At 40.6% G+C, this 24,495-nt stretch overlaps 2 protein-coding genes across 4 annotated transcripts in view; one reads left to right on the top strand and one right to left on the bottom strand.

Annotated features, from left to right (window-relative positions):
• The first annotated feature begins 1,162 nt into the window (after positions 1-1,162).
• On the top strand, positions 1,163-13,940 carry gap43 (growth associated protein 43). The gene is made up of 3 exons (XM_007566766.2): positions 1,163-1,464; positions 9,254-9,857; positions 12,885-13,940. Exons 1-3 carry the CDS (start codon positions 1,435-1,437, stop codon positions 12,962-12,964), a joined length of 714 nt encoding a protein of 237 aa, XP_007566828.1. The 5' UTR covers positions 1,163-1,434; the 3' UTR covers positions 12,965-13,940.
• A 5,471-nt stretch (positions 13,941-19,411) lies between these two features.
• Positions 19,412-24,495, bottom strand: part of lsamp (limbic system associated membrane protein) — a 723,288-nt gene continuing 718,204 nt past the window's right edge. For all 3 annotated transcript variants that reach the window (XM_016678993.1, XM_007566764.2, XM_007566763.2), the window contains one exon: positions 19,412-22,431. In XM_016678993.1, the coding sequence (XP_016534479.1) occupies positions 22,334-22,431 (98 nt within the window). In that variant the 3' untranslated portion in view covers positions 19,412-22,333. The remainder of the gene's footprint in view (positions 22,432-24,495) is intronic.

Here is a 24,495-nt window from a genome sequence, read left to right as displayed (position 1 = left end):
GGAAATGCCTCCAGGTCTTTCTCCTCTCCTTTTTTTTCTCACGCCATCCACCCCTCTTCCCTTTCATCCACCTGTTTTCCCATCCTCATTGTGTCTCTGTGTCTTTGGCTGAAGCCTACTGGTGTCGGAGCGGGGGTGGGGACAGTTTTGACACCACTGTGTGTGTCTCTCTCTCTCTCTCTCTCTCTGTGTGTGTGTGTTATGAAATACAAATACAGAGTGTGGGTGTTTGTATGAGCATGCGCCTGTGAGCCTCACTCTATGCTAATGGTTCTAATAGGGGGAAGTGCTTGCCCAGTCCCTGTTCATTAAACCAGACTATGTGCAAAGGTGGACACAAGAGGAGGAGGAAAAGAGAGAGAGAGAGAAAAGCAGTCCACCTGTCTGCCACACCCGGCCTTCTTGCTTCCTCATCCTGCCATCATTCCTCCCTTTTCTTCCTTCTCTCCTTCTCCTCCTCTGCTCTTCTAGTGTGGTGTTTCCATGAGAACAGAGCGCGCTGGGTATCGAGGGGGGGTTGAAGAGAGAGTGAGGGTGGGTGGTTTTGGTGATGTGGGTGACGTGTCCTAAAAGCACTGAGCGTGCATGTGTATATGTATGTATGCATGTGTGTGTGTGTGTGTGTGTGTGTGTCTGTATGCATCAGCGCTCATCGCTGCTCTCTTTCATACGTCTGTGTTGGCAGGAGCTGCTCCCTGGCTGCGCCAGAAAACACGCTTTTGGCATTTCCCTGAAAATTTGGGCACTGCACATCCAGGCATATAGTCTGACACACTGAGAGCCTTCCCAATCTGAGAAGTAGACAAGCGCCCACCCTTCCCCCCCCCCACTCCAGGAGCCAAACAAAAAGAAAAGAGACATCTCCTCATCTGTGTGTGTGAGAAAGGGGTGGGAAGTAACGCAAAAGTAAATTTGAGCAGAATAAAATGAAACCGCTGTGGCAAATCCTGGCTGGAGGTGTCCACTCAGTTATCAAAGGGGGCTGCCTTTTTGGGTGGGGCCGCAGCTTTAGCTGGAGCTAGGCTGAAAGGGAGGGGGAAGAGGAGGGTGAGAACATGTAGAAGAGAGGAGTGCTGATCTAAAAGTGATGGTGGAGGAGGAGGAGGAGGAGGAAGAGAGAGGGGAAGGGAGGGGCTTAAAGGATGGGCTTGTAGGCATTGTCAGGCAGAGAGTAAGAGAGAGAAAAGAGTTGCACCCAGGCAGCGAAGAGCGTGTGTGCAAACTGGGATGAATAAATGCACTGGAAAGCTTAGCTGGTGATACAGCCAGAGAGAGAGAACGAGAGAGCGCGCGCGCGTGTGTGTGTGTGCACGAAAGTGAGTGAGAGAGGGCGAGAGAGAGAGAGAGAGAGGGTGACAGAGAAGAAGCGAAAGGGACGGAAAAAAGGGAAGAAAGAAGCAGAGAAGAGAAAGGGAGGATACTACAACTCCAACTATGCTGTGCTGCATAAGAAGAACCAAACCGGTAAAGTGCACCACTTTGCTTTCTCCAGCATCCTCAGCATCTTTTTTTCCTATCGCTAAATGATTCATCTCATCTCTGAACTTTTGTCACAGGCTGCCTGGTAGTCAGATTAGGAGGCTTTGGTGGGTGAGGTGGGGGGAGATTAGAGGGAAGCATTGGGCTCATTTGCTTTGACTCTGGGCCCGACTTCTCTTCATAGAAATCTATCCACAAAGCCCCGACACGCCTAGTTAATGTGATTATCCCGCATGAATGGATGTTGCCACAATGTCTTTCAGACCTCACACTGCTCCGGTGAGGAGGCAAAAGGCTGGAACACAATCTTGGCCAGCTGATTTTATTTTTTTTTTATTGATTGAACGCTTGGAGACAAAAAGTTAAAGATTATGAAAGGGCACTTTATTGGTTGATATAAAAGATGAAAAACTCTCCAAAAGTCAGAGTCTGTCATTCGTAATGATGCTTCGTATTAATTAGACCAACCTCCTGTGATGTCTTCACTGGTACCTTAAATGAGGGGTGTTTGAGTGTCTTTTGAAATCGGGTTATCTTGAGCAGTAGTTGGTGACAGGGGAAAGAAAATTTCCACAGCGAGGAAGAAAATGGGTGGGGTACGGATTGAGTTTGCCGGCACCATCATGTCAGTGGCCTCGTGGGAATACAATGGGAATGAATGAGTATAAATGGATTATCACAGCCCTCCAGCTTTTTACAAGTGGATGCAGTCAGTGGAGAGGTTGTGTGAAGAGAGTGCTCGTTTAAAGGGTGTTAAAGGGTGCTTTATGAAAACCAGAGTCCGGTCTCAGTGGTGGAGGACAGCAAGAAAGAGAAGGCGGCAGCATTCATCATGGTCATTCTGTGTGATCTCAGAGAGCTTCAGACTGCTAACTCAGACATATTGGGAATTTATCAGACTCATAACATGTTGAATTCTGATGGTCCTTGATTGCATCTTAAATGTCAGCCCACATGAGTCATATTAGCTCTGGCAAGGAGGGAGGAGAGAGTGGTACAGCTAAGGCTGCTTAAGAGACATGCACAAGGCTGCATGGAGAGATGCAGGCAGGGAGGGAGCATGGCTGCTGCACATGGAGGTGATCTGGGGTAAAGATGCAAAAGGAAAAGACAATTCAAAAGAGGGGCATGGTGGGAGAGGCAGGGATGCTGCAAAGGTGATTTAAAAAAAAAAAAAAGGGAATGAAGAGGAAAGACGGTGGTGGCTGCAGCCGGCAGGAGATAATAGGTGGAGCAGGTGAACGAGTGCAAAGGTGAGTGAGATCAAAAGTGGGGGAGGAGGCGTTAAGGAATAAAAAGCCGGCTTGCATGCTGCAGACGGCAGCCATGTGGGTGAGGCTGCACACCTCATCGCTGGGGGGAGAGATACCCCCCCCCAGCCATAAGCACTTATCATCTTCCCACCTCTAAGAATAAATGAATCTGGACACAGTATGTGGTCCTCATGGATGGATGAGCAAAAAGCATGATTTTCTGCTTTTTAGCACAGTAATACTGGACCATATCTTTGTGGAGCACTAAGTGCTGCTGCAGCATCGTATCAGTGTACAGGAGTGGCTGCTAGCACCTACTTTAGAAGTCTCCTGCTGCCCCAAATTATGGCTGTGTCTTTGCTGGCGCATGCCTTCCAGCTTTATTCCTGCATCCAGGTTCCTACCTAAATTCAAAGTTGTCCCCAACTCCTTCTCACTTCTTTTAGCTGAAGTTATTATTTCTCACCCTCTTTTGGCTCTACCTGAATTCCACCTGCACCAAAGTCTTCAGTTTTATCTTGGGGACCTATTTTGTCATCTCACCTATTAAGACCTTTTTCTCTACCTGAATTGTTCCTTCTTCTCTTTTGGCTGCTCTTGCACTCTATCTCCAAGCCAAAGCACGAGACCACTGTCTCTGTTCCTCCGCCAACTAGCCCCCACCTCTCATGTCCAGCCCTCTTCGTCCTCTTCTTCCTTTCCCTCCTTATCCTCGGCTCCCTATGAGATCAGCGCTGATTGCAGAGCCTTTGTTCAGGCAGAGAGCCGGTGTAATTCAATTAAAGGCTGCTCCGGAGGACGTAATGAAGCTAGCATATGGCTGTTAGTGGTTGCTGCAAAGCATCTTTTCCTGGGCTGTGGTGAAGATAATTTAAAAAAAATATAAAGAAACATTACATCCTAATGAATTCACCGTTAAGGGAGAGGCAGCTAGAGGGTGAGTGGGGATTGTGGCAGCCACCACCTGAGCTGAGTGCCCCCCTCCCACTTCTCTCTCCTCATCTGCAGGAGACAGCCGGCTAAAAGGGTGTGGTGCTTTGCTGTGCCTGTGTGTGTGTGTGTGTGTGTGTGTGTGTGTGTGTGTGTGTGTGAGTGAGACTGAGAGAGAGGGAGACGGAGAGTGAGTGGGTGGCAGTTTGCTCACCGAGAAGAAGAGTGAAAGACAAGAGAAAGAGAACGAGGAAGAGATGCTCAGCGGTTGCAGACTGCAGCCTTTGCTCTTTGGTGTCTGGATGCTTATTCGAGACGAGCGTACAGATATTCAAATCTTGTGGAGGCTTTCAGCAAGGGGCGCTCCACTGAGCCTTAGCTCACCTGAGTGACCAAAGTTTGAGAAGTATGTGCTCTAAATGATTGCCATTTGGCTTTTATTTTGGTATTTAGATCGTTGATATGAGAGCAATTTCCATTGTTATGCTAAATGAGGCTTTTGTAAAAAAAATAAAAAATAAATATATATACATATATAGCCTCTGCACCTGTTGGCTTTCTGACTGAAGAGTTTCTGCAAAGCAATGCTGAGCAACATTATCATTGTGGATGCAAAAATTACTCTTAATAGCTCCGTAATTGTATTTGGCGTAGAACTATCAAATATTTATTTTTTAAAAAGATCTTCTTGGTCTGTGTGCACATCATTGTGTATGCATTAGCTTGCGCTGTTGCTCTGTGGTTGCTGTCTTCCTCACCACTTCCATCCTTTCTCCTTCCTTCCCCCTCCCGGAACAAGTCCCTAATGGCATTTTCAGGGAGGCTGCGGAAAGGTGGCAAATTGTTAGAGTGTGTCCCCACTGGGGGAAGGGGGTGGGGTAGGGGGATGGTGATGTGAGTGGCTATGGATAAAGCTGGTAAAACCATTGGCTGTGTGGGGTGTGGTTTTCCCGGTGGCCAGCCAAGACCAGAGGCGAACGGCAGCTGCTGGCAACATTCAACATTCGACACATTCAGCCAGTAGATGATGATCTGAAGACATTTTTTTTGCTCAGTTATTTGTCACTTTTACAAACCAAACAAGACAGAGGAGAGGTGTTTGTTCTCTGCAGGGCTGTGGAGGTAGATGCGAGTCATTCTTGGTTTCCTTACATCAAAGCATGACGCCTTAGACATCACAACACACTCAAGGCTTTTTATGACAATCATCACTGACATTGTCTGCCTTCACATGACAAAGATTTCACATTTCATGCGTCCTTCCTCCGTATCTATGGCAACCAAAATGAGTGAGCACAAGGGAGAAGACTCTGTTAGCTGATGATTTTTATTAAAAAGTAATTTGATCAGCAGGATAATGCAAATATGTTGCCTCGTCGGAAATGAATTGAGGAAGAGCATGAGCAGGCATGAAGTCTTTGTTTAAGCCGAGCGTACCTTGTAAGCGTGCCGTATCTGAGGGATGCGACTCTGTATTTATGAATGAAAATGTGCGCCGCAGAGGGACAGAGTGGAAAAACGCCCGCAGGAGGATTCCTATGTGACCGGGGCCTCAATTAACAGCTCTTCAAGAAGCTTTGTAAAGCATTTGCAACTACGCTCCTGTTGAGACAAAATGGGATTTTTCATATCCTGTAGCCAACAAAGCAGAGCTTTACCACTGCCAGCAGCTCAATGAGCTTGACATGACAAGTCCAGCATCCTCCTGAAAAAAACACGACAGCGCAGCATCACTGAAGAGTGTAATGCAAGCAAATGCAGTTGATTAAGCTGGTGATGTGAAGGTGATGGCGTTTCCCGCCCTCATACGCTGATATGAGATCACTCAGCAGTCTGCCGATGCTTTATTATATTTCCACTCATCTATAAAGTGAATGATATTACCTCTGTTCCAACAATGATGTCATACCCCCCCCACAACCCTCTCTATATTCCCAAACACCCTCATCAATCCTTTTCTCTGTCCGCCTGACTCACTGAATGCAGTCGGTAAGTAATTTGGTTTGGAGTTAAGTGCGCAGGTCAAGTTTTTTGGCAATTGCAAGCTTCTATGAGATCAGACCAATAAAAGCCAAACAAGTCTCTGGAGGCCTGCATATTACTAAGAGAAGAGGGCAGTGCAGCTTTGTCTGACTCCATGCTGTCCAGCCTAATGAAAGGACTCATTCTTATGTTTATTACAACACTTAATAGCCAATTGGCAAATGTTTTCAGTCCATTTTTTAGTGAGCTTCTGTCAAAAAGTTATAGGCAATTTTTTTTTCTCCCAGCAGTAGATAACTGTCCTTGTTTAGTGTAAATCCATACCGGTTTATCCCCAAGGCTAAACCTAACGGGTAGATTTAAAGGTGTAAACACCAGACTTCTGCCATCTTAACACAAATCCAACCTCAAAAATGTTACAGCACTTTAGGCAAATGCTACTTTCTGAACCTTGGGACTTAGACAAAAAGTTGGGTGGTTATTTATTCAGGGAACTAAGATTGGAAACTTCGCTATACTTGCATTAAGTGGTTAATTTTGCATAATCCAATAAAAATTTACACAGTTCTCGGTATGACAGGGATACCGAGAACTGTTTTTACTCTCAGTAGAAACTCTTAACACAGGAAGTTTATTAGTGGCACACAGCCTCCTGCTTGCATTTCCTGTGTAGATAATAATATGATTATGTGAAATTAACCACTTAATGCAAATACAATGAAGATTCTTTCACTAATTAGTATTTGCTTAAACCATTTTGGTCTTGACCCCTCTGCAATCAGCTGCTACCTTCAGGCCTAAAATACGCTATTTGGATTAAGCTGTTGATTGTTTTCTCTGCAAGTACTTTTTTTTTTTTTCCTTTACAATTTTATCAGGGCAAAAAATAATTTAGGAGGATGGGTTGCTATGGAGCAGTAGAATTTATTATCTGAACCCATGGGAGGAAATGTGAAGGAGGGAGACTGCTGCACCTTATTGCACTGACACACTGACCCTGAAGAGAACATGTTGGTTTAGGGGCTCTGACTCTGACAGTAAATCATCCGACACTGATGTGACTCCCTGGGCAGGCAGTTTTCCGATTTAGACCTTACATCACACACAGTGACACTAACAGAGGCAGAAGGAAACAAAGGTACAGTAGCAGTGATGAGGGCACAATTTCCAGTCAGATTTCGACATCATCCCGCTGCCTAATGACACAGACTACCAACATTAATGCACACACATGCACATTAACCCTTTCATCCCACCACGCCCTGCAGCTGAATTGCAACCCCTCCGTAGCTGTTCCCGATTGCTCCGTCTTTAATTTATGAGCTCCCATTGGCCCGCTCCAACCGAGGGGTCAGATGCGCTGCCAATCAGGGTGATATGTGGTCTTTCATAGCGCCAACCAGCATACAGAGCTGTGATGAGTTAGCACTCTGGTTGTCAAGGTAACCTTTGATGGTTGGGAGGGGTATGGCAGTGAATGCTGAGGAGATTTTTGTGCAGGCGTCTCATTCAGATGGGAAGCACCGACCGTACGCAGAAGACAGAGATGGCTTTTACAGTTTTTAGAAAATCACTAGCAGAAAATTGACTCGGCACGGGACAAATGGATGCTGAGGGGAGGATTTACTAAACGTAATTCAGCAGCATGCGAAGAGAACAATATCAGCCTTCTGCCTAGGTTGAACCATCATAATAAATACTCCGAGATATTTGTCTTCCCTTAAATCCCAGTGTGCCTAATTCATTATGTGGAGGCAATCAACCCCTACCCTTCCCCCCACCCCCAAACACACACAACTTTAATTTCACAATACTAAGCCTGCTATTACTGTCACATAAAATGATACTACAGGTCTATTTTTTTTTTCTGAAGTCAGTCAGAAAGGCTCCTACTCAATCATTTCAAGCTGGAAGGAAAAAAGTGTCCCAAGCCATTTAAAAGCTGCTTGTTTCCCCATTTGCCTCTCTACCACTTAGCATAAATAAATTATTACAGCCTCCAGGCTGCTGGACAATTCTATTGCTTAATTATGCTTACTTACATTGATTTGAGATGAACATTGTTTCCAGGTTATTGACTTGTGAATATTTTACATTGATTTACTTTCCTATTCATTTTGAATGTGTTGATTTATTTTGTTTGCCACTTTCAGTACTCATCGTTCATGCTTTTGTTGGATTTGATTTCTTTTTATTAGATTTATATGACTCATAACACAAGCCACTATTTGATGGACAGCTATGGATCCTGTTGCCCAAGGTAAAATCATTAAATCCTGGTTAATCTTGCACTCAGCACTGTCCTGCTCCTAACTCTTTTCCTCATCTTGTCATATTCCTCCTGAATCTGAACTTTTCCCAGCCTTCAGTTCTTTCTTTATGGTTACAAATACAGCTTATTCAGTTCAATGAAAAAGTCTTTAACCAACTATTTGCTTAAATTTCAGCTTGGGAGCACTTTTATAAAGTTTTTCTTTGAACATTGTCAGCTTTTTAAACCTGACAATGTCAGTCTAGATTATTCTATTCATAGAGATGGTTGATTATTAAATCAACTAACGTTGTGATTGTGACCTTTTAGCCATAACAAAGCAATTTAGGAAACCCAAAGCTATTTTATATGAAACTGAGGGAAGCACATTTCCTCCTCTATAAATTATCTGCCAATTTGGTTTTCTATATGTTCTTCTGATTTTGTTTAAGGCCAGTTTAAGAACTCCTAAGCTAGGTTCTCGTCACAAACATGCCTTGCATTACAATAAAGTACAAATACATGTGCACCATGAGCAAATCAATAAATAAAAATAAATAAACATCACACTTATTTGCCACTGCAACAAAGCCTGAGATACTCAAATGTCACAACCATAAGCCTATGAATCTTGCGTAATGCAATGCATATGCTCAGTCTGCACCAATGAAGAGTCCCTTACCTTAGCATGCTAAATGCTTCAAGTGGGTGTAAATGACTACATGCAAAACTATTTTATTTTATCAATTCAGCTAACAATTGTATGCCAACTGGGGGGAACTCTTGTAGTCTTTAATTCCTTCATGCTTACACCATTATTAAGTAGGAAAACAAAACAAAACTGTGATTTGGCGGTAAAAGTAATGTACACTAACCAAAGTAGAACAAAACAAAACCTTTTATTTTATTATTATTATTATTATTATTATTTATTACATCAGTTGTGTTTATAGATTTGCCAGCATTAGAAATAGAAAACAGTTTTGCAACATCTTTAGCACAAGCTAATTGAAAAATCATCCAATTTCCATCAAAAATCTTTTCACAAATTGCGTTCTGGAGAATGACTTCAGATGATCACTTTAGCATACAAAACAAGAAGAAGCACAGGGTGGCTAAAGACTTTTTCAGTAACTTTTCCTGCTGTTGACCTCTCAGTTCATTACATTTGAACTATGTGTAATGAACAGATAAAAATGCCAGCATGATATTTAGGGATTGTGTATGTATATTTTCCTGGAAAAAACAAACAAAAAAAATTCCTTCAATAAATTTTTCCACACCTAGATTACTTCCCCTGAACTTGGACTCTTGGTTTCAGTTTCAGTTGTTAACCTGCATGTCTCTTGCTTCTCAGGTGGAGAAGAATGAAGATGCAGACCAGAAGATTGAGCAGGATGGCACCCCCAACAAGCCTGAAGACAAGGCTCACAAGGCTGCCACCAAAATACAGGCGAGCTTCCGTGGACACATAACTCGGAAAAAGATGAAAGATGGAGAGGAAGAGAAGGACGGAGACAGTCCTGCTGCAGAAGAGGCAGCAAACGGAGAGGAGACGAAGAAGGCGGAGGGAGAAGAGGCACCTGCTAAGCAGGAGGAAACTACAGGAGAGGAGGCCAAGAAGGAGGGGGAGGAGACAAACCAGGCCAAAACCCCAGGAGCAGATAAGCCAGCTAACTCTCCTGCAGGCACAGCAACATCTCCCGTAGCGGCAGCTCCAGCTGCTGCCTCTCCCACGGCTGCCACAGCCCCCTCTGAACCTCAGAAAGAGGAGCCGAAGGCTGAGGAGAAGCCCAAAGAGGTGGAGGCCACAGCCAAGAGTCCCACCACAGCCACAGCCGAGGAGAAAAAGGAGGAGAAGAGTGAGGAGAAGAAGGAGGAGGCCAGAAAAGCCGATGTGCCTGCTGCTGTCAGTCTGACAGCTGAAAAGGAGGAGCCTAACCAAACAAATGACAAAAAAGGTATGCGGATCACAGAGCTCCATTTAGATAAGAATCTTCTCAAGCTGTTTAATTGGACACGTTTCTGTGCATATGTTTGTGATGGTGCTTAGAGACAACAAAAAAAAACAATACTCCAAGTCAATTCCAACAATATAGAAGCAATTACTAGGTGTAAAAATGTCATAAAGAAGAGTTGGTAGACTTTCAGATAGGCTGCTTGGCAGGCACCTCAGGACATCACTTCGCGTTAAGTCTTTGGGATATAAAGATCATTGGCAGGGCTCCAGCATTCACTGTTTAACACAGAAATGCAGCTCAATATTACATTAAACAGCCTTGTATCTCAGCCTCAGCTTGATGGATACTCTATAGTGATGTGGTAATGCTTAGGAGAGAAATGCAGAGTTGAAGAATAATTATCTCTGAGAATCATGTGCTGAGCGTTTTAGGAGTAATCAAAGCTGTATTTAAGAAGCAGAGATTACTTGTTTAAAGAGAACGCACCACGCCTGTTAAATCATTCAGATCTTCTGAATATGTTACACAGCTTTATTTAAAGTTGACAGAAGTGCATTTAAATCCCCCCCATTGTCACGGTTTTAAAATGAACAACAAATACCGACGGAGGCTACGTTTTTAAGCAAACCAGAGTGCAAGTTCCAGGAAGAGCAGAGACGTCCCAAAGTCACGCAGCAGACTCTGACAACACGCTCTTGACATGAGTTGATATTTCTGGTCCAAGGACTCTCAGACTGGGTCAGACAGGTGGGTAGTGGAGCATGCTCAGTGCGGAGTCGGTGGGGGTGTGAAATGGTGAAGCACACAGACGTACCAACTCGAGAACTACAAAGAAACTAGGTCACCTGTCTCCCTGTTGTCATAGTTACCACCTCAATGGGGATAGCTGGCCCTGCGTGGAGAAGAGCTGCCATAACAGGTGCTCCGATTTAAATGAATGATTAATGACCCCTTAAAGGTAACGGTCAACGCCGGGGAGGCATGTCATAAACAAGCACAACCTGACAAGGAACATCTAATTACCTATAGCCACAGCGAGCAAAACACTGCCGGACTCACTGAACTGACAGAGTAAATGAATATTTATTACTGAATAACTTGGTTAGGTTTCCTAATGTGCAGATTGCTATGATATACTGACGAACACCGACGGATATAAGAGGCCTGCGTCTGACACTTGTTTCATTCAAAATTGGCTTTCATAGCATCAAACTGTTCCTTATTGAATAATCTGGAAATAATTTTGTATTATAAGGGGAACATGAGTAAAAACTATTAGTGTTTCTAACACTACAGAACAATGAGCTGTCTAACAAATATGTTACTTAAAAATGCTTAGCTCTAGATATCAAACAAATCTAATGATTGTAGGTTCAAGCAGTGAAAATTTTTCATCAAAATGTCGCTGTGTTTGGGATCCAGATTCAATGATGCACCAAATGTTTGGTAATTACAAAAAAAAGGTCTTTATTTTAGATTTTCTGTTTTCAGTTTTGATCAGTTCTCATCTGAGCTTGCTTTAATAACCATCAAGTGGTTGTTTGAAAAGAGCACATTTAGTACCTAAGCACGTCTGGACATTTAAAATAAGCAAAAGAGATAGAACAAAAGCCAAAATTACTTGCAAAGATAAATTTCAAATACTTTTAAATATTACTGACATAATAATATTGCTATAAAGAATCAAATATCATCTGCATAGTGTGTTACATCAGTTCTCTGACTTTATGAAAAGTCCTTTGATGACTGTTGATATTCTGTCAGCCACGTTGCTTTAAAAACAAGTGGAAAATAACAGGTGGCAACATGTGAATTTTATTCATATAAATCCTAATCCAGCCATTTTCTCACACTTGTTGCTTTCTTCAGCGGTTCTCTGCTGGTCCCAATGATGCCATGGATTATCTGGAGCAAATGCCACAACATTGGAAACAAGCGTTGGCTCAGGAAATTGGATGAAATTTCATTTGCTACACACACACACACACACACATTCAGCAGCCATGGAGAAGGACATTCTTGAATCTGTCATGCCGGCTAACAAGTTACTTACCTCTTACCTGGACGGTCTAGTATGACTCATTCTGTCTTGAGTCACACATTAGTGCAGCCATATGATCGTCCCACTTTTCCCTGCAGCTCTTCACACACACACACACACACACACACCCCCCCACACACACACACACTAAAACACACTCATGCACTTCATCACCCCGGGTGATGTCATCTGTTTGTTTTTTTTCATTAAAAAAGTATGAGATCATCCAAGTGTGACATCACCTCACAAAGACCACTCTACTAATATGCGTGTGTCTGGCACATCTGGAACTGAAGTGTTTACTTATTAATACAACCTTGACTGGTATGATTTTGTTGTTTTAAAGATATTGTTTGGAGAGAACAAATCATTAGTCGGAATGTAAAATAAAAACACCAGAACAACGTAACCCACAGCCTAGAAACCTACATGTAGGTTTGTGAGGAACCAACGATTCACATTTAACAACAGCCAACTCTGGTTGTTATTGTAGCCCAGTCCTTCCCTGTAGGCATCACACATAATCAGATGTGGCAGGCCAAGATGCTGCTGTTAGCATTGTGATGTCTGTTCAAGGGTTTCATGGGTCCATTAGGAGCCCTCTGCTCCTTTATTATTTACACACATAGAAGGGAATTTTTTTGGCATTAGCTTGAAGCTTGAGATGGTGTGCTCTTGATGGAAAAATATGAAATTATTTCGCCCCTTTCTATGTTTTTCAAGATTCCCCCCCATAATGTTGTTTTTATCCAATGTTTAATCAGATATGACTTTTTAAATCTCCAAAACTCACATTTAATATTTGCTGCACTTTTCAGGATCTTAAAAATAAAAACAAAAAGATTTTTATCATTCTAGTCTAAGAGTAGTTGGCTAAAATGAGCTTCTCTTGTCTTTTCCTCTCAAACTCACGTTTCCTTTCTCTCCTTCCTTTTCCTCGGTTTACATTTATTCCCTTTGTCTTCTTCCCTCGCTTTTCCCCACAGATGCTGCAGAGGAGTCAAAAGCGGAGGAGAATGCCCACCCAGACGGGGCTGCGGAGACCTCTGAGGCCAAGGAAGACTAACGGCAAAGTCTTAGCCACTGGAAATCAGAATTAAGAGAAAATGATGAATAACACAAAAACAAAAATCTAAAACGGTTGCTCTTTGCCTTCCCAATGTCGAGGGCAGTCAGTTTCTATTTGTTTGTCATTTTTTGTGTGGCAATGATTTTCTCATGTTGGGGGAGTTTCCAACGTGAAGTTTTTTGGCTCAAGCTAATAGTGTGATGGTGATGATGATGATGTCTGTATTAATGAGTGTGAAAAATGATATTACCTTGATGATGATAATGATGATGTTGCAAAGGTAAAAAGCTTCACTACTGAATATAAATGAAACATGACTGGATTGTCTGCTTCCAACTGGACCTCTCACACATTTAAAATGCATTGCCAATGCACCACGGTTCATTTGCATTGTAATGCACTCTTTTTTTTTTTTTTTCTTTTTTTTTAAAATCACATTGCAAAAACAAAAATCTGTTCTGCAAATGCAAATGCATGCACAAAAACAAGCCAGTTTTTAAATGCAACTCCAGTTTTCAGCACCGCGCAAGTGTATTGAGAACACAGCAACACGTCAGATGGGTACTCGAATGTATATCTAAATGTGTGAGATTTCTAGTTGGGTAGTTTTATTCCACATCAAAAATAAGACAATAAAATTCCTGCTCTTTCTATTCAGCTTGAGTCACTCAAGCTCGGTTTACACCCCTTTTACAAACTCTGCCAATCCACATTTACAGTAAAGGACCTGTTGCCATTTAAATTCTATAATAAACTATAGTAAATTACTAGAGTATTAATGTAACTGGCTCTTATATATATTGACTTGTGTTCTGCCAAGCAAGCGTGAGAACAGTAGCATGAACCATGGAACCAGATGCATGATGGGAACTCTCCCTCCGAGAGGAACTTCTTCGCAGTCACAAAAACTTAAGAGGTGTGGCGGCTTCTTTTTAATGTCTTTGGTGTTGTTATGACAGTTTCTATGAATTGGGGAAAAAAAAAAAAAACTCTTGCACTGATGTTACTGAAAAAAAAGATAAAATATCTGAAAAAGAAAAATTCAAAGATACAAAATTCTTTTCCTATGTTCCAGTGAGTACAATGTCCAGTTTCAACCTTATCAAAGAGTTCAAACTTGTGAAAAAAAATGATGAAAAGAATAAAAAATGGTTTCAATGTCTGTTTTCAAAATAAAGCAAATGTGCCAATTACCATCCTAAGCAGTTGAGTTTGTTTAAAGCCGAGTTGTTGAGTCTGATGGATTCCTCGAGGTATTTACAAATATATAAAAATAATGATTTTATGTCAAATGGTAAATGGTCTGTATTTGTATAACACTTCAAACTGCATTTAGTCATTCACAATGTTGCCCTGCGCCAGCACCTAAACATCTAAACCATGAAGGCCAGAGTGCCATAAGGACCAGGGTTGGGAACCAGCAGACATAAAAGCTGGAAATGTGCATATTTTTAACGCAAACCAGCAGAATAAGGTATAATGACCCTGTCTTCAAGATGGTAGCAAAGTGCTTATAACCTGATCCTTAGTATTAAAAATATGTGCCACCTTGGTAGCACATGACTAAAAGCAGTTGGAGGCAGATTTACAATAATACTTTGCAAATGGGTTAAGTAAAGATGTTTCTATCCATTCCATGTATGGGGTTGAGGTCCTGTTAGCTTAGCATATCATTGTGGCTTTCTCATATTTGATCAAAAACTAATTAAAGAGCTATCAGAACATTATTGTTGCTTTCTTCAGTCGGTTAATCTCCGATGGAGCAGCATATTGAGGCTGAACTACAGAAACTCCATTTTTGGATAAAATATCTGTCACAAAGACAAAAAGATTGGACAATGAACAATGATAAGTAAGTTAGGTGAAGCATAACAACAATCCAATGTAGACTCAATGACAACTTCATAATGCACAAATTTAAGTAACTTTGAATGAGACACGGTGTGGGTGAGTATTCCAACAACCCTGCGACAATAAGCAGGTATAGACAATGGCTAGATGGTGCCAGTATTCATCCAATGTCATGCAGATCTTCTGGCACTCATGCACAAGTGTTGCTCAAGCTTACAGAAAATGGTCCACAAAAGATAAAATGTACAACTTCAAAGACATTGCACAAATTATAAAATCTGTGCAAATTAGATTGGTTTCAATGAGTCTAGATTTCGCCTGAAACATTCAGATGGAGTGAACAGAATTTGGTGTAAGCTTGAAACCACTCTGCTTTGCATAAACAGCAAGAGACTGATGGTGTAATGGTGCACAGGATATTTCCTTAGTGGATTTTCGGCCCTTTCGTACTAATTGAGCCTAATAGAATATGAGGTTTGCTGTATTGTCACGTTGTGCAGCAGAATCATGCAGAATGCAACAAGGATAAAATAATAATAACCCTAATAATCGGAATCCAACACTGTCATGTTAGAACATAGTAACACAGTGGTGTGATGGCAGTATATTGTCTTGGTAAGAAGGTCTGTGGGTTCAATCTCGGGTGTGTGGACAAGACTTATGAGCAAACTGTGTGCTAATACTTGAACATCCCACATGCCCATCAGCAAATGCCATTCTCTTTCCCACAAAGGGTGAGTGACCTTCATACTAATGATGCTTGCTCGCTGAGAAGAGGTTCCTTTCTTTGGAGAAAAAAAAAATCCCTCAATTTACTGAGTCATAATCAGGTTGGTAATATTTTCTTCCTGTAGGTGCTTACATTCTTTGTCAGTGTCTACGTTGTATGGAATTCAACAAGTTTAACTCATTCGTTTATTTTATTTTAGTCTGGAAAAGTGAGGAAAACTTACTTTTTTTTTTGCACATGCCTCTATACATGGTATGCAGAAGACAATGCTGCAATGCAGAACTACAGACATAGTTTGTACACAGACTTGGATGCAATCCATTGTCTGTGCTTGTTTTTTTCTAACCGTGGTCACAGGGGGCTGGTGCATATATCCAGGGGTCAAAGGGTGAGAGGTGGGGTACACCCTGGATAGGTCACCGGTCCACCACAGGACCAACACAGAGACAAATGACACAGACAACAATTCAAGGAAACTCAATACCTACAGGCAAAGTAAAGTTTCCTATTAACCCAACTGAATGTTGGTTTCTAGGAGGAAACTCGGGGGGGCCTGCATGAACAAGGAGGGCTGACCGACATGATGATGACAAATCATGTCACCGGCTGACATGATTTGAACCCAAAACCTTCTTGCTGTGAGGCAGATGCTTCAGTGCAGCCTTCTTCACAATTAATTCCCCCAGTATTTGCCTTTATCGCGCCCAATACTTTAAAATGTGGTCTGTTCTGACACCTAGAGGCGCATAATGTACTGCAGCCCTTCCAATAGCTGTACACAGTTTGTCTTTTTCTTTGGTGTATTTACCTGCTGTGTTACCAGCTACAATAAAGCAGAACCTTAGTTGGTTTTCTCATACCTTGTAGGTACAAAAATGTCTTTCAGAAAAGATTGTAACAATACATACATTATTTTTATTTGCATCTTACATGATGATTAACACATCAGTACCATTGAGATGCTGTGTGTTCGGAGTTCCCCCCCCTTAGAAGAAAAAGCGATACTTGCCCCAACATTTCAAGTCACATTCAAATACAGAACACTGACTTCAAACAACTTTATTTTGTTAACATTTTCTCATACAGTTTACCTTTAATACGTATCATTTTATTTTTATTTTTTTTTTTAGAAATGGACTGGAATTACCTTATGCAATATTAAAGTAAAGCAAAACTGAAAAAAAAAAAGAAAAAAGAAACATTTCGGCATCATAGTCCACGACTGAATGTTAATTTTCCCATGACTGAGGGGAAGTATGGGGGAAGTACAAACAGTTTACATTTTCAAAAGGTAGGAGTTGTATGAATGAGATCTTTTTAAGGAACTGGTGACTTTACAACATTCTAATGTAGAAACATAATTTTGTATATACAGACAAGAGGAAGAAAAACATGGTAGGACCTGAAACTAAAGAAAAAGAGGGTTACCACAGCAACCATCAACTAACTGGTGTACTCCTCATATATCTCATTCCTCACATTTACAACTTCAGTCAATGTTAATCGTCATGAACGCACACACCACTTAACAAGAGCCAGCTTACTACAGTGAAGCAGAGGGCCGAGACAATGCGCAGTAGTGAACTATGTAGCTGTGCCTGTAGCTTTCAGCAGATGTTGGGTTAGTGCTGTGTTCTTAGACTGGCTGTTAGGATGTGTTACACATGGAAAGACAGATCTCCTCCTCTGCTTTACAGATAAGACAGAACTTCATGGCTTTTACATGTGTGGTCTGAATACATTCAGTGCCTTGCAAAAGTAATCACACCCATTAAAATGTTTAACATTGTGTTGCATTACAACCACAGACTTTAAAAGTGGATATTTGTAGAGTTGAAAGAAAATGATACGTAGCCTGTTGAAACATGTCCTAATCAAAAGCTACAGCCTACTGCGTGCGATTTATTCTTGGTATAAATACAGCTGTTCAACAAAATAGTATCTCAATCTTCAGACACGTTTTTAGCTCTGTTCAATCCACCATCCAAAATGGAAAGAGTAAGGCACAACTGCAAACCTATTATTACACGACTGTCCATTTACGCTGACAAGTCGGATAGAGAAAGCATTAATCAGGGAAGTAGTCAAGAGACCCAAGGTTAGTAAAGGAGCTACAAAGATGAACAGCAAAGGATGGAGGATATTTTAACAGGACAACTATGAGTTATGGACACTAAAAAAACCCAAAATGGCCTTGATAGAAAAGTGGCAGGAAGTAAGGTGTTGTTACATGAAAGTCAGAAGAACTACAGAAGAACAGAGCGTGCTCTGTTCACATGAGACCAAAAATGCAACTTTTTCACCATGAAAACTAATGGTGCAAACTCTTCTCCCACAGAGCAAAACACAGCAGAGATGTTTTTCTATAACTAAGACGGTGATGCTGGATAGAGTTAATGGGTCCTCAAACCAAACTGACTGTGCTTTGGTGATTTTGCAAGAATGGGGAAAACAGTTTTAGTTGAAATAATTACTCCAAGCTAGTAGAGATGTATCCCTAAAGCCTTAAAGCTGTAATTGCAGCTAAAGAGATGTTTTGGACCGCTTTTCAAAACAAAGGTAAACAGAAAATGCTTTTTGTTTATTAAAAAAAAAACAGGTTAAAGAGTTAAATTTTAGCCCCAACATATTAATTAATTTGGATGGCAAAAATGCATCTTTTGTGACAATGCTGATGTATTAGCTCAACTTCACATGCCGTATGGATTATGCATAACAACAATGGCAGATTACATGTTGGTGGTAGTGCAGGACTTCATTAAAAGTTTGCAGCAACTGCAAAAAGTTCTACAAACGCCTCCACTTGTGTTTTGTTGCTTGCTATGTTTTTCCATGTTGTGTTTACCCCTAATCTTGTATGGAGGCCTTATATATTTCATACTCAACATTTAGCACCACTTACAGGGGTGGTGCAGTAAAAACAATGTCTAGAACTGCTCTGCATTTACAAATGGATAACAACATTTATGAAAATGTGTGTTTTTATAAATGACGATCCAGTTTAGAATAAGAAGACATTCCCGTGTACGGGGGGACTGGAGAGGCAGGTAGGCTGAATACAAATTATATGCTACATTTATCAAAATGTTTTTGAAAACCATGTGTCATTTTCATTTTATACCGAAATTATACGCCACATAAAATTCTAATGAAACGCATCAGAGTTTATGGCTACAAAGTGTGTAGAAGTTCAAAGGGTATGAATACATTTGCAAGGCGCTGTAAGTCAGTGCTATTTAGCTGGTTTTAACCTGCATGAATGTGCTTGGGCACCCACACCGCTGAGCTTAGCCTCATGCACTTGAACAGCCTGGATGGTACAAAGAGAGTCTATAAATCAACTTAAAATCCATTAATCAGAGTTCCCTTAAAGGTTTTGCTTTTAAGCACAGATCATGCATACAAATGCTAAAATGAAGGCTTGAGGCAGTTAGAAGTTTAACACATTGGTTGTCTGTCTTAGTCTCCTCAACTTAAGTGATGAAAAAAGCCAGGAAGCAAAAAGGAAAAAAAAAAAAAAGTCTACATGTGGTCATCTGCTTCAGGTCAGCCATGCTCTCTTCTGCCCTTATTTTAAATAAAAAGTCAGAAGAGACGGAGGAGGAGGAATCAACATTTCTCTCAGGTAAACTGACCTGCTAAGATCTACTCCACAAAAACTAAATTATATTGCTGTGCCTAATGCCGTGCCTATTGTATGCTGCAAAGAAATAAAACACACCAGGTATATATGCACATATATAAAACAAAAACAAATGAAAAAAAAAATGTGCAAGAAGGTGAAAGCATAAAATAAGCAGAGTCCTTAACACCTCCAAGAGTCAGAAATGTGATATTGGATTTGGTGTGACCAAAACAGCACTTCAAGTAAAAAGCATACTAGATTTTAAGTTCAACATCACTACCACAGACCGCTGCAACCTCAGAGGCAATCACCATGGAAACACTGAAGCGAGTCTTTAAATACATGGTGAAAATGACAATAATTAAATGTTTGTTTCCAGATGACCGAGAATTGGTAGTGTTGAGCTAAGCAAAGGATTGCAGCTTTACAGTAGGGTCAAAGAAAATGGTAAAAAAAAAAAAGCAGCTAATAGTGCAGCAGGTTCACTGAGCCACACAACTGCACCTCTACGGGTGAGTAAAGAACAACCCACAGACATGTAGTTCCTGCAGAAATAAATCGTGTGACAGCTTTAGCAAAGGCCTTGGTGATTTGCTGCTGTTAAATGTAATCACTTTTTGCTGGCGATTGAGAGGAGTCATGTCCAGTGTCTTGTTAATATTCTGTTCTCGTGCTGAAGTCCAGGCATTTGAATGAGCATTGCAAGTTAACCATAATACTGCATTCTTAAAAAAAAAAAAAAAAAAAAAGTCAACTCAAGAATAAGTACAATGACAACGGCACAGAACTATCTGCTTTTAATGCATAACTTTGCCTTATTATATTCCCATCCAATGGGCTTCTATCGAAACTGTACGCCTGTCAGTTTAAGAGCCTTACAAGCCTCAATAAGATCCTATCCTATAATGAAACATCGGATTTCTCTTTTTATACAGTGCACCAGCGCTAAAGGTGTTGCCTTTAAATAAATTCATCCTTTATTCCAGGATCATTTTTGTCTCACTAAATTATTTAGCATTTGAGTTCATTCAGTGGAGAAAAATACTGTTTTAAGAAATAATTATTGATAATAAGATCGTCAACACTCTTAGAAATTCCTGCAACATAAATGTGACTGGAGGTTTTTTTTTTAAAGGTTTACTTTAGCATTCATATTAGGAAATTATAGAAATGTCTTAATCATAATCAATAACTTCCTGGTTATTGGTATACAAAGCTTAAAAAAAATAGTGTCTCAAAACCATTAAATGGTTCTATGTTTAACCCAAAGAGTCTGGAGTTTCACGAGACAGAGAGTGAAGTAGCACAGTGCTGCTCCTCCTCGCCCTTTTGCTGCACACTGCCAGTCAGCTGACTAAAGAAAGGGCACAATTACAAGACAGCATTTTTGGAAATACCTAATACGTTGAATTTAGTCACGTTGTTTCCGCAGCAACAGATGTAGTTGTTGCTTAGCTGTTTTAAACATAAGCAAATTAAACACCTTAACATGTTTTTTGGTTTTTAGTATCGTGCTATAAAAAAATTCTTCAGAGGTAACTGGTGGAAAACTGTAGCAAAGACGGGCGTCTTAGAGACACAGAATCTCTACAGCAGTAGTTATTTATGCCATGTCAACTGGTTTCCAGAAAAAAAGTGTCTGTCCTACCAGCATAAACTTCAAAAACTTCTTCCATAGCCAGCCCAGTCCATCCTGGTAATCTTTTTATAAGAGGTTAAGTTTTACTTATCGTACTGGGAAAATGGGGTTCTACAAAGTTGTACCAACATGTGGGCCACCGGTCTTGTAGTGAAAAGAAACAATTTTCTTAACATGGTACTTTTGTCCACTCTGAATAAACATACTCAGTGTTATTATTTGTGAGATCAAGTTGCTAGAATAAATTTATTTTAAGGCAGTTTATTCATCTTTACCAGAGGCGCCAATAAGCGTGGTTGGTATTGTACATAAGGTATTTTGGTTGAAGTGTGCTGTAAAAACGAATGAGACAAAGATGGAAAAAAAAATAGCATGAGCATCATATATCCTCATGAATATTTCTGTACCATGTCATAGTAAAACAAACACTCCGAGAAAGAGAAAAACTTAAAAGTCATTCATTGGTGTCATATGTATATATATATATATATATATTATTTTTTTCTCCAAATGTCCACTGTCTAGCAGAATGATCCTAAAATACCTCAGCTAAAAGTATGCGCTGCAACAGCGTTCTATGAAATCCTGGTGTTACAGTGGCAGAACTTGTCTTAGAGAGATACAAAATTGAACTATTTACAGTACGCATAATTATAACCTACATGGGTATCTTTTTTTTTTTTCTGTCAGTCCTTCTTTTTCTTTTTTAATAAAGGCGGGTAGTAGCAAAGCCACTGGATGAGGACGTAAAGGATGGTTTAGCTCGGAGGGATCCGCTCACTGCATCCTCCTCTCTAAGATTGACTACCGTAGCCCAAATGTTACTGAGTGAAGAGCTGTCCTGCTAAGGCTCTGCGTCTCTGTTCCAGCTGAGTCGCCACATGTCATGGTTGAACACATTCAACACCAAAATCTCATTTCGTCAAAAAAAAAAAAAATCAGATACATTAGTTTTTTCCCTTTGAGTTTCGCACTTTAGCTTCAAATATCTGTGTATATTTGGCAGACATTTTGCACGTAGCTATTAAATGTATGGGTTAAACACTTAAACACACAATAACATAATAGATCTTAGATGTACTCAAAAGAGCTGATTGTTGGCATCCCAGTTTTTGGGATCCTTCTGCTTTTATCCCCATGAAAAATAAAGGGTGGTGTGTGGGGGGATCCAAATCCAGACCCAAAAACAAGATGTTACAGACACAAAATAGTGCATACAAATTAAAAACAACATCACAAATCTTTGTAAGAGCACTGTTTGCTTGTTTTGTCCTTCATTCCACTGTTTTTATTTGTCGGTAAAACATCTTACTCCACCATAACTCATCGCTTCTCATAACATCTCTAAGCCGTGCTCAAGAGCACGTAAGGTTTTTGTACTGTGATGCAAACAGTCTGCGGGAGGGAGGCGGCAGCGTTGGTAATAAGGTAGCGAAAAGGATGTCATTGAGTTGAAGAGCGGGAGTAACAGGAAAGCGGGCGGCGGGGGGGGAGGGTCAGCGAGAGAGCTGGATGACGGTATTAACACTTGAAGAAAAGGCAGGCGAAGGAGGCCAACAGGAGCCACAGTGATAGAGATGCACAGGCAGAGCCGTTGATGTCTCGACCCGTCCCAGGTCCTGCAAGAGAGGCAAAGAAGGGAGTCAACAAGGTTTTAATGGAGCAAAAGGGATGTGATACCACACAAATCTGAGGCTTTAGTTAGATGGAGGAAACCTCCCACTGTTGATGTCACCAGGGTGTAGGAAAGAACACCGTGGTTACACTGTAGTGAAAATAAGATGTCTTTAGGACATAAAAAACAAAGCTTGATCATCTACAAGAAACACTCAAATAGTAAGTGAGCACATCAGCCTGTTTCATGTGAGCCAGCATTTGACAATATATATTTCACTTTAGTTATATTTCTGATGATTTGATGGAGAGAAAGGTTTAACTACAAAAGGAATCACAGCAGACATCAAGAGGTGTTTGCTGACATCTAGTGGCTTCAAAGTGTCATTGATGGATCGTTATTTGACCTGGGCTTCTAAAATGTCACGTTCAATGGTCTGAATCATATTTCTAAAAAAAAAAACTGTTGATGGGAGAAGCCCTGTTATATTTTTTCTTTTACTAATAAAAGAAATGAGACTTCATCCATGCAGTATTTGTTACTTAAAGCTCCTCCACCCTAAGTGAGTACTCTAATTTAATTACAAATTTAAAGTTAAACTTGATTAACTTAAACAGCTCAAGCACCACCACCACCAACAACAACAACAAAAAAATAAATAAACAAAACAAATAAACTGAGTTCAGAGAGCTACAGGCTACTTAGATGTCAGTCAAAAAAACAAGGGAAGACATTTTTAGATTCCAAATTTAATTGGCAGTAAGACTTTATAGCACAAAGGAGATGCACACTAGAACAACAAATCTTACGCTCTACAACTAAAAGAAAAAAAGACCTGATGAAAATGTACACAGATGTAAAGATCATACAATCATCAATGTGCAAATGCTAATTATGTAAACTATTCATCAGCTGTTGTAATGACTATGCCAAGAAAGAAAAATTGCGCACTAACATAGATATGATTTGAACTGGTCATGTTGATAATAAAGACATCCCAGTTCTGCACAACAAACTGCATTTATTCCAGTTTTGTTTCTCTTGATTTGAACAGACCTTTTTCTAGTTTCCTCCAGCATTTTACATCTCAGCATGTCGAGCTTTCAATGACTTTACAAAAGCAAAATCACATGAAACAAACTACATTACTTAACTCACACCCTGAAGCAAGCTTTAAGCTGCGGTCAAACATCATTAGGCAGCACTGCTGCAGATGCTCTGGTCTGGAAGCTGGCGGACCTGATTTAACTCTGCCTCTGCATCTCATGTTTTACAGCTTCGGAAAGAGCAACATTATTTCATAAAGGGTTTAGGTAATGCTTTTTTTTTGTGCTGGTATTTGTGACTGAATGTCAGTGTGCCATCTGCAGTGTTTTTCAGAAGTGAACCTTTCCCCTTGTTATTATCTTACAACAAATGCTACATTTTCAAAATTACAAAAAAAAAACAGAAAAAAAAAACACAATCTGAGATGGGTGGCATACATCGGCATTTAGCTCTCTTTGGCCTGACACCAAGGCCAACGCCCTTAGGAGTTACTTAACTAGTAAAATCTAATGTTTTTCTGTCCATCAAAAGATAGAAAGACTATGTCACAACTTAAAAACATACAATGCCATAGATGTTCCTCTAAACAGGTTGGCCAATAAGAGCATTGTGCAGAAGAGCAACTGAGAGATAAATTGGTAACTTTATGAAGAGATTCACAGCTCAAGTGGGAACATTTTTTTTTTTTTTGACTGGACACCAACACTCCTGTCAACGCCTCCTGCACTCCACAAATCTGCCGTTTATGGAACAGTGCCAAGAATTAAGCCATTGTGGACACAAACCTCATTACCGGTTTTGCCACAAGTCATGTAGGGATCATCACAGTGAGCATATGGAAAAATGTGATCCAGTCACATCAGAACAATATGGAGCTTTTGGCCTGTCACTTCATTTCATTTATGTTGCCATATCCTTTGTGAATTTCCTAGTGTATTATTTTCTTCCTTGTACATTTGAATTCATTTTTCTCCTTTTCCCGTTTGGTTTGAAGATATTTTCTGAGTCTTAGTTCAGCTCC

This window comes from Poecilia formosa, unplaced genomic scaffold (genome assembly GCF_000485575.1).
Source record: "Poecilia formosa unplaced genomic scaffold, Poecilia_formosa-5.1.2 Scaffold198, whole genome shotgun sequence".
In the NCBI taxonomy this organism is placed as follows: Eukaryota; Metazoa; Chordata; class Actinopteri; order Cyprinodontiformes; family Poeciliidae; genus Poecilia; species Poecilia formosa.
The sequence above is the reverse complement of the archived record's forward strand: the minus strand, read 5'-3'. Positions and strand labels throughout refer to the sequence as shown.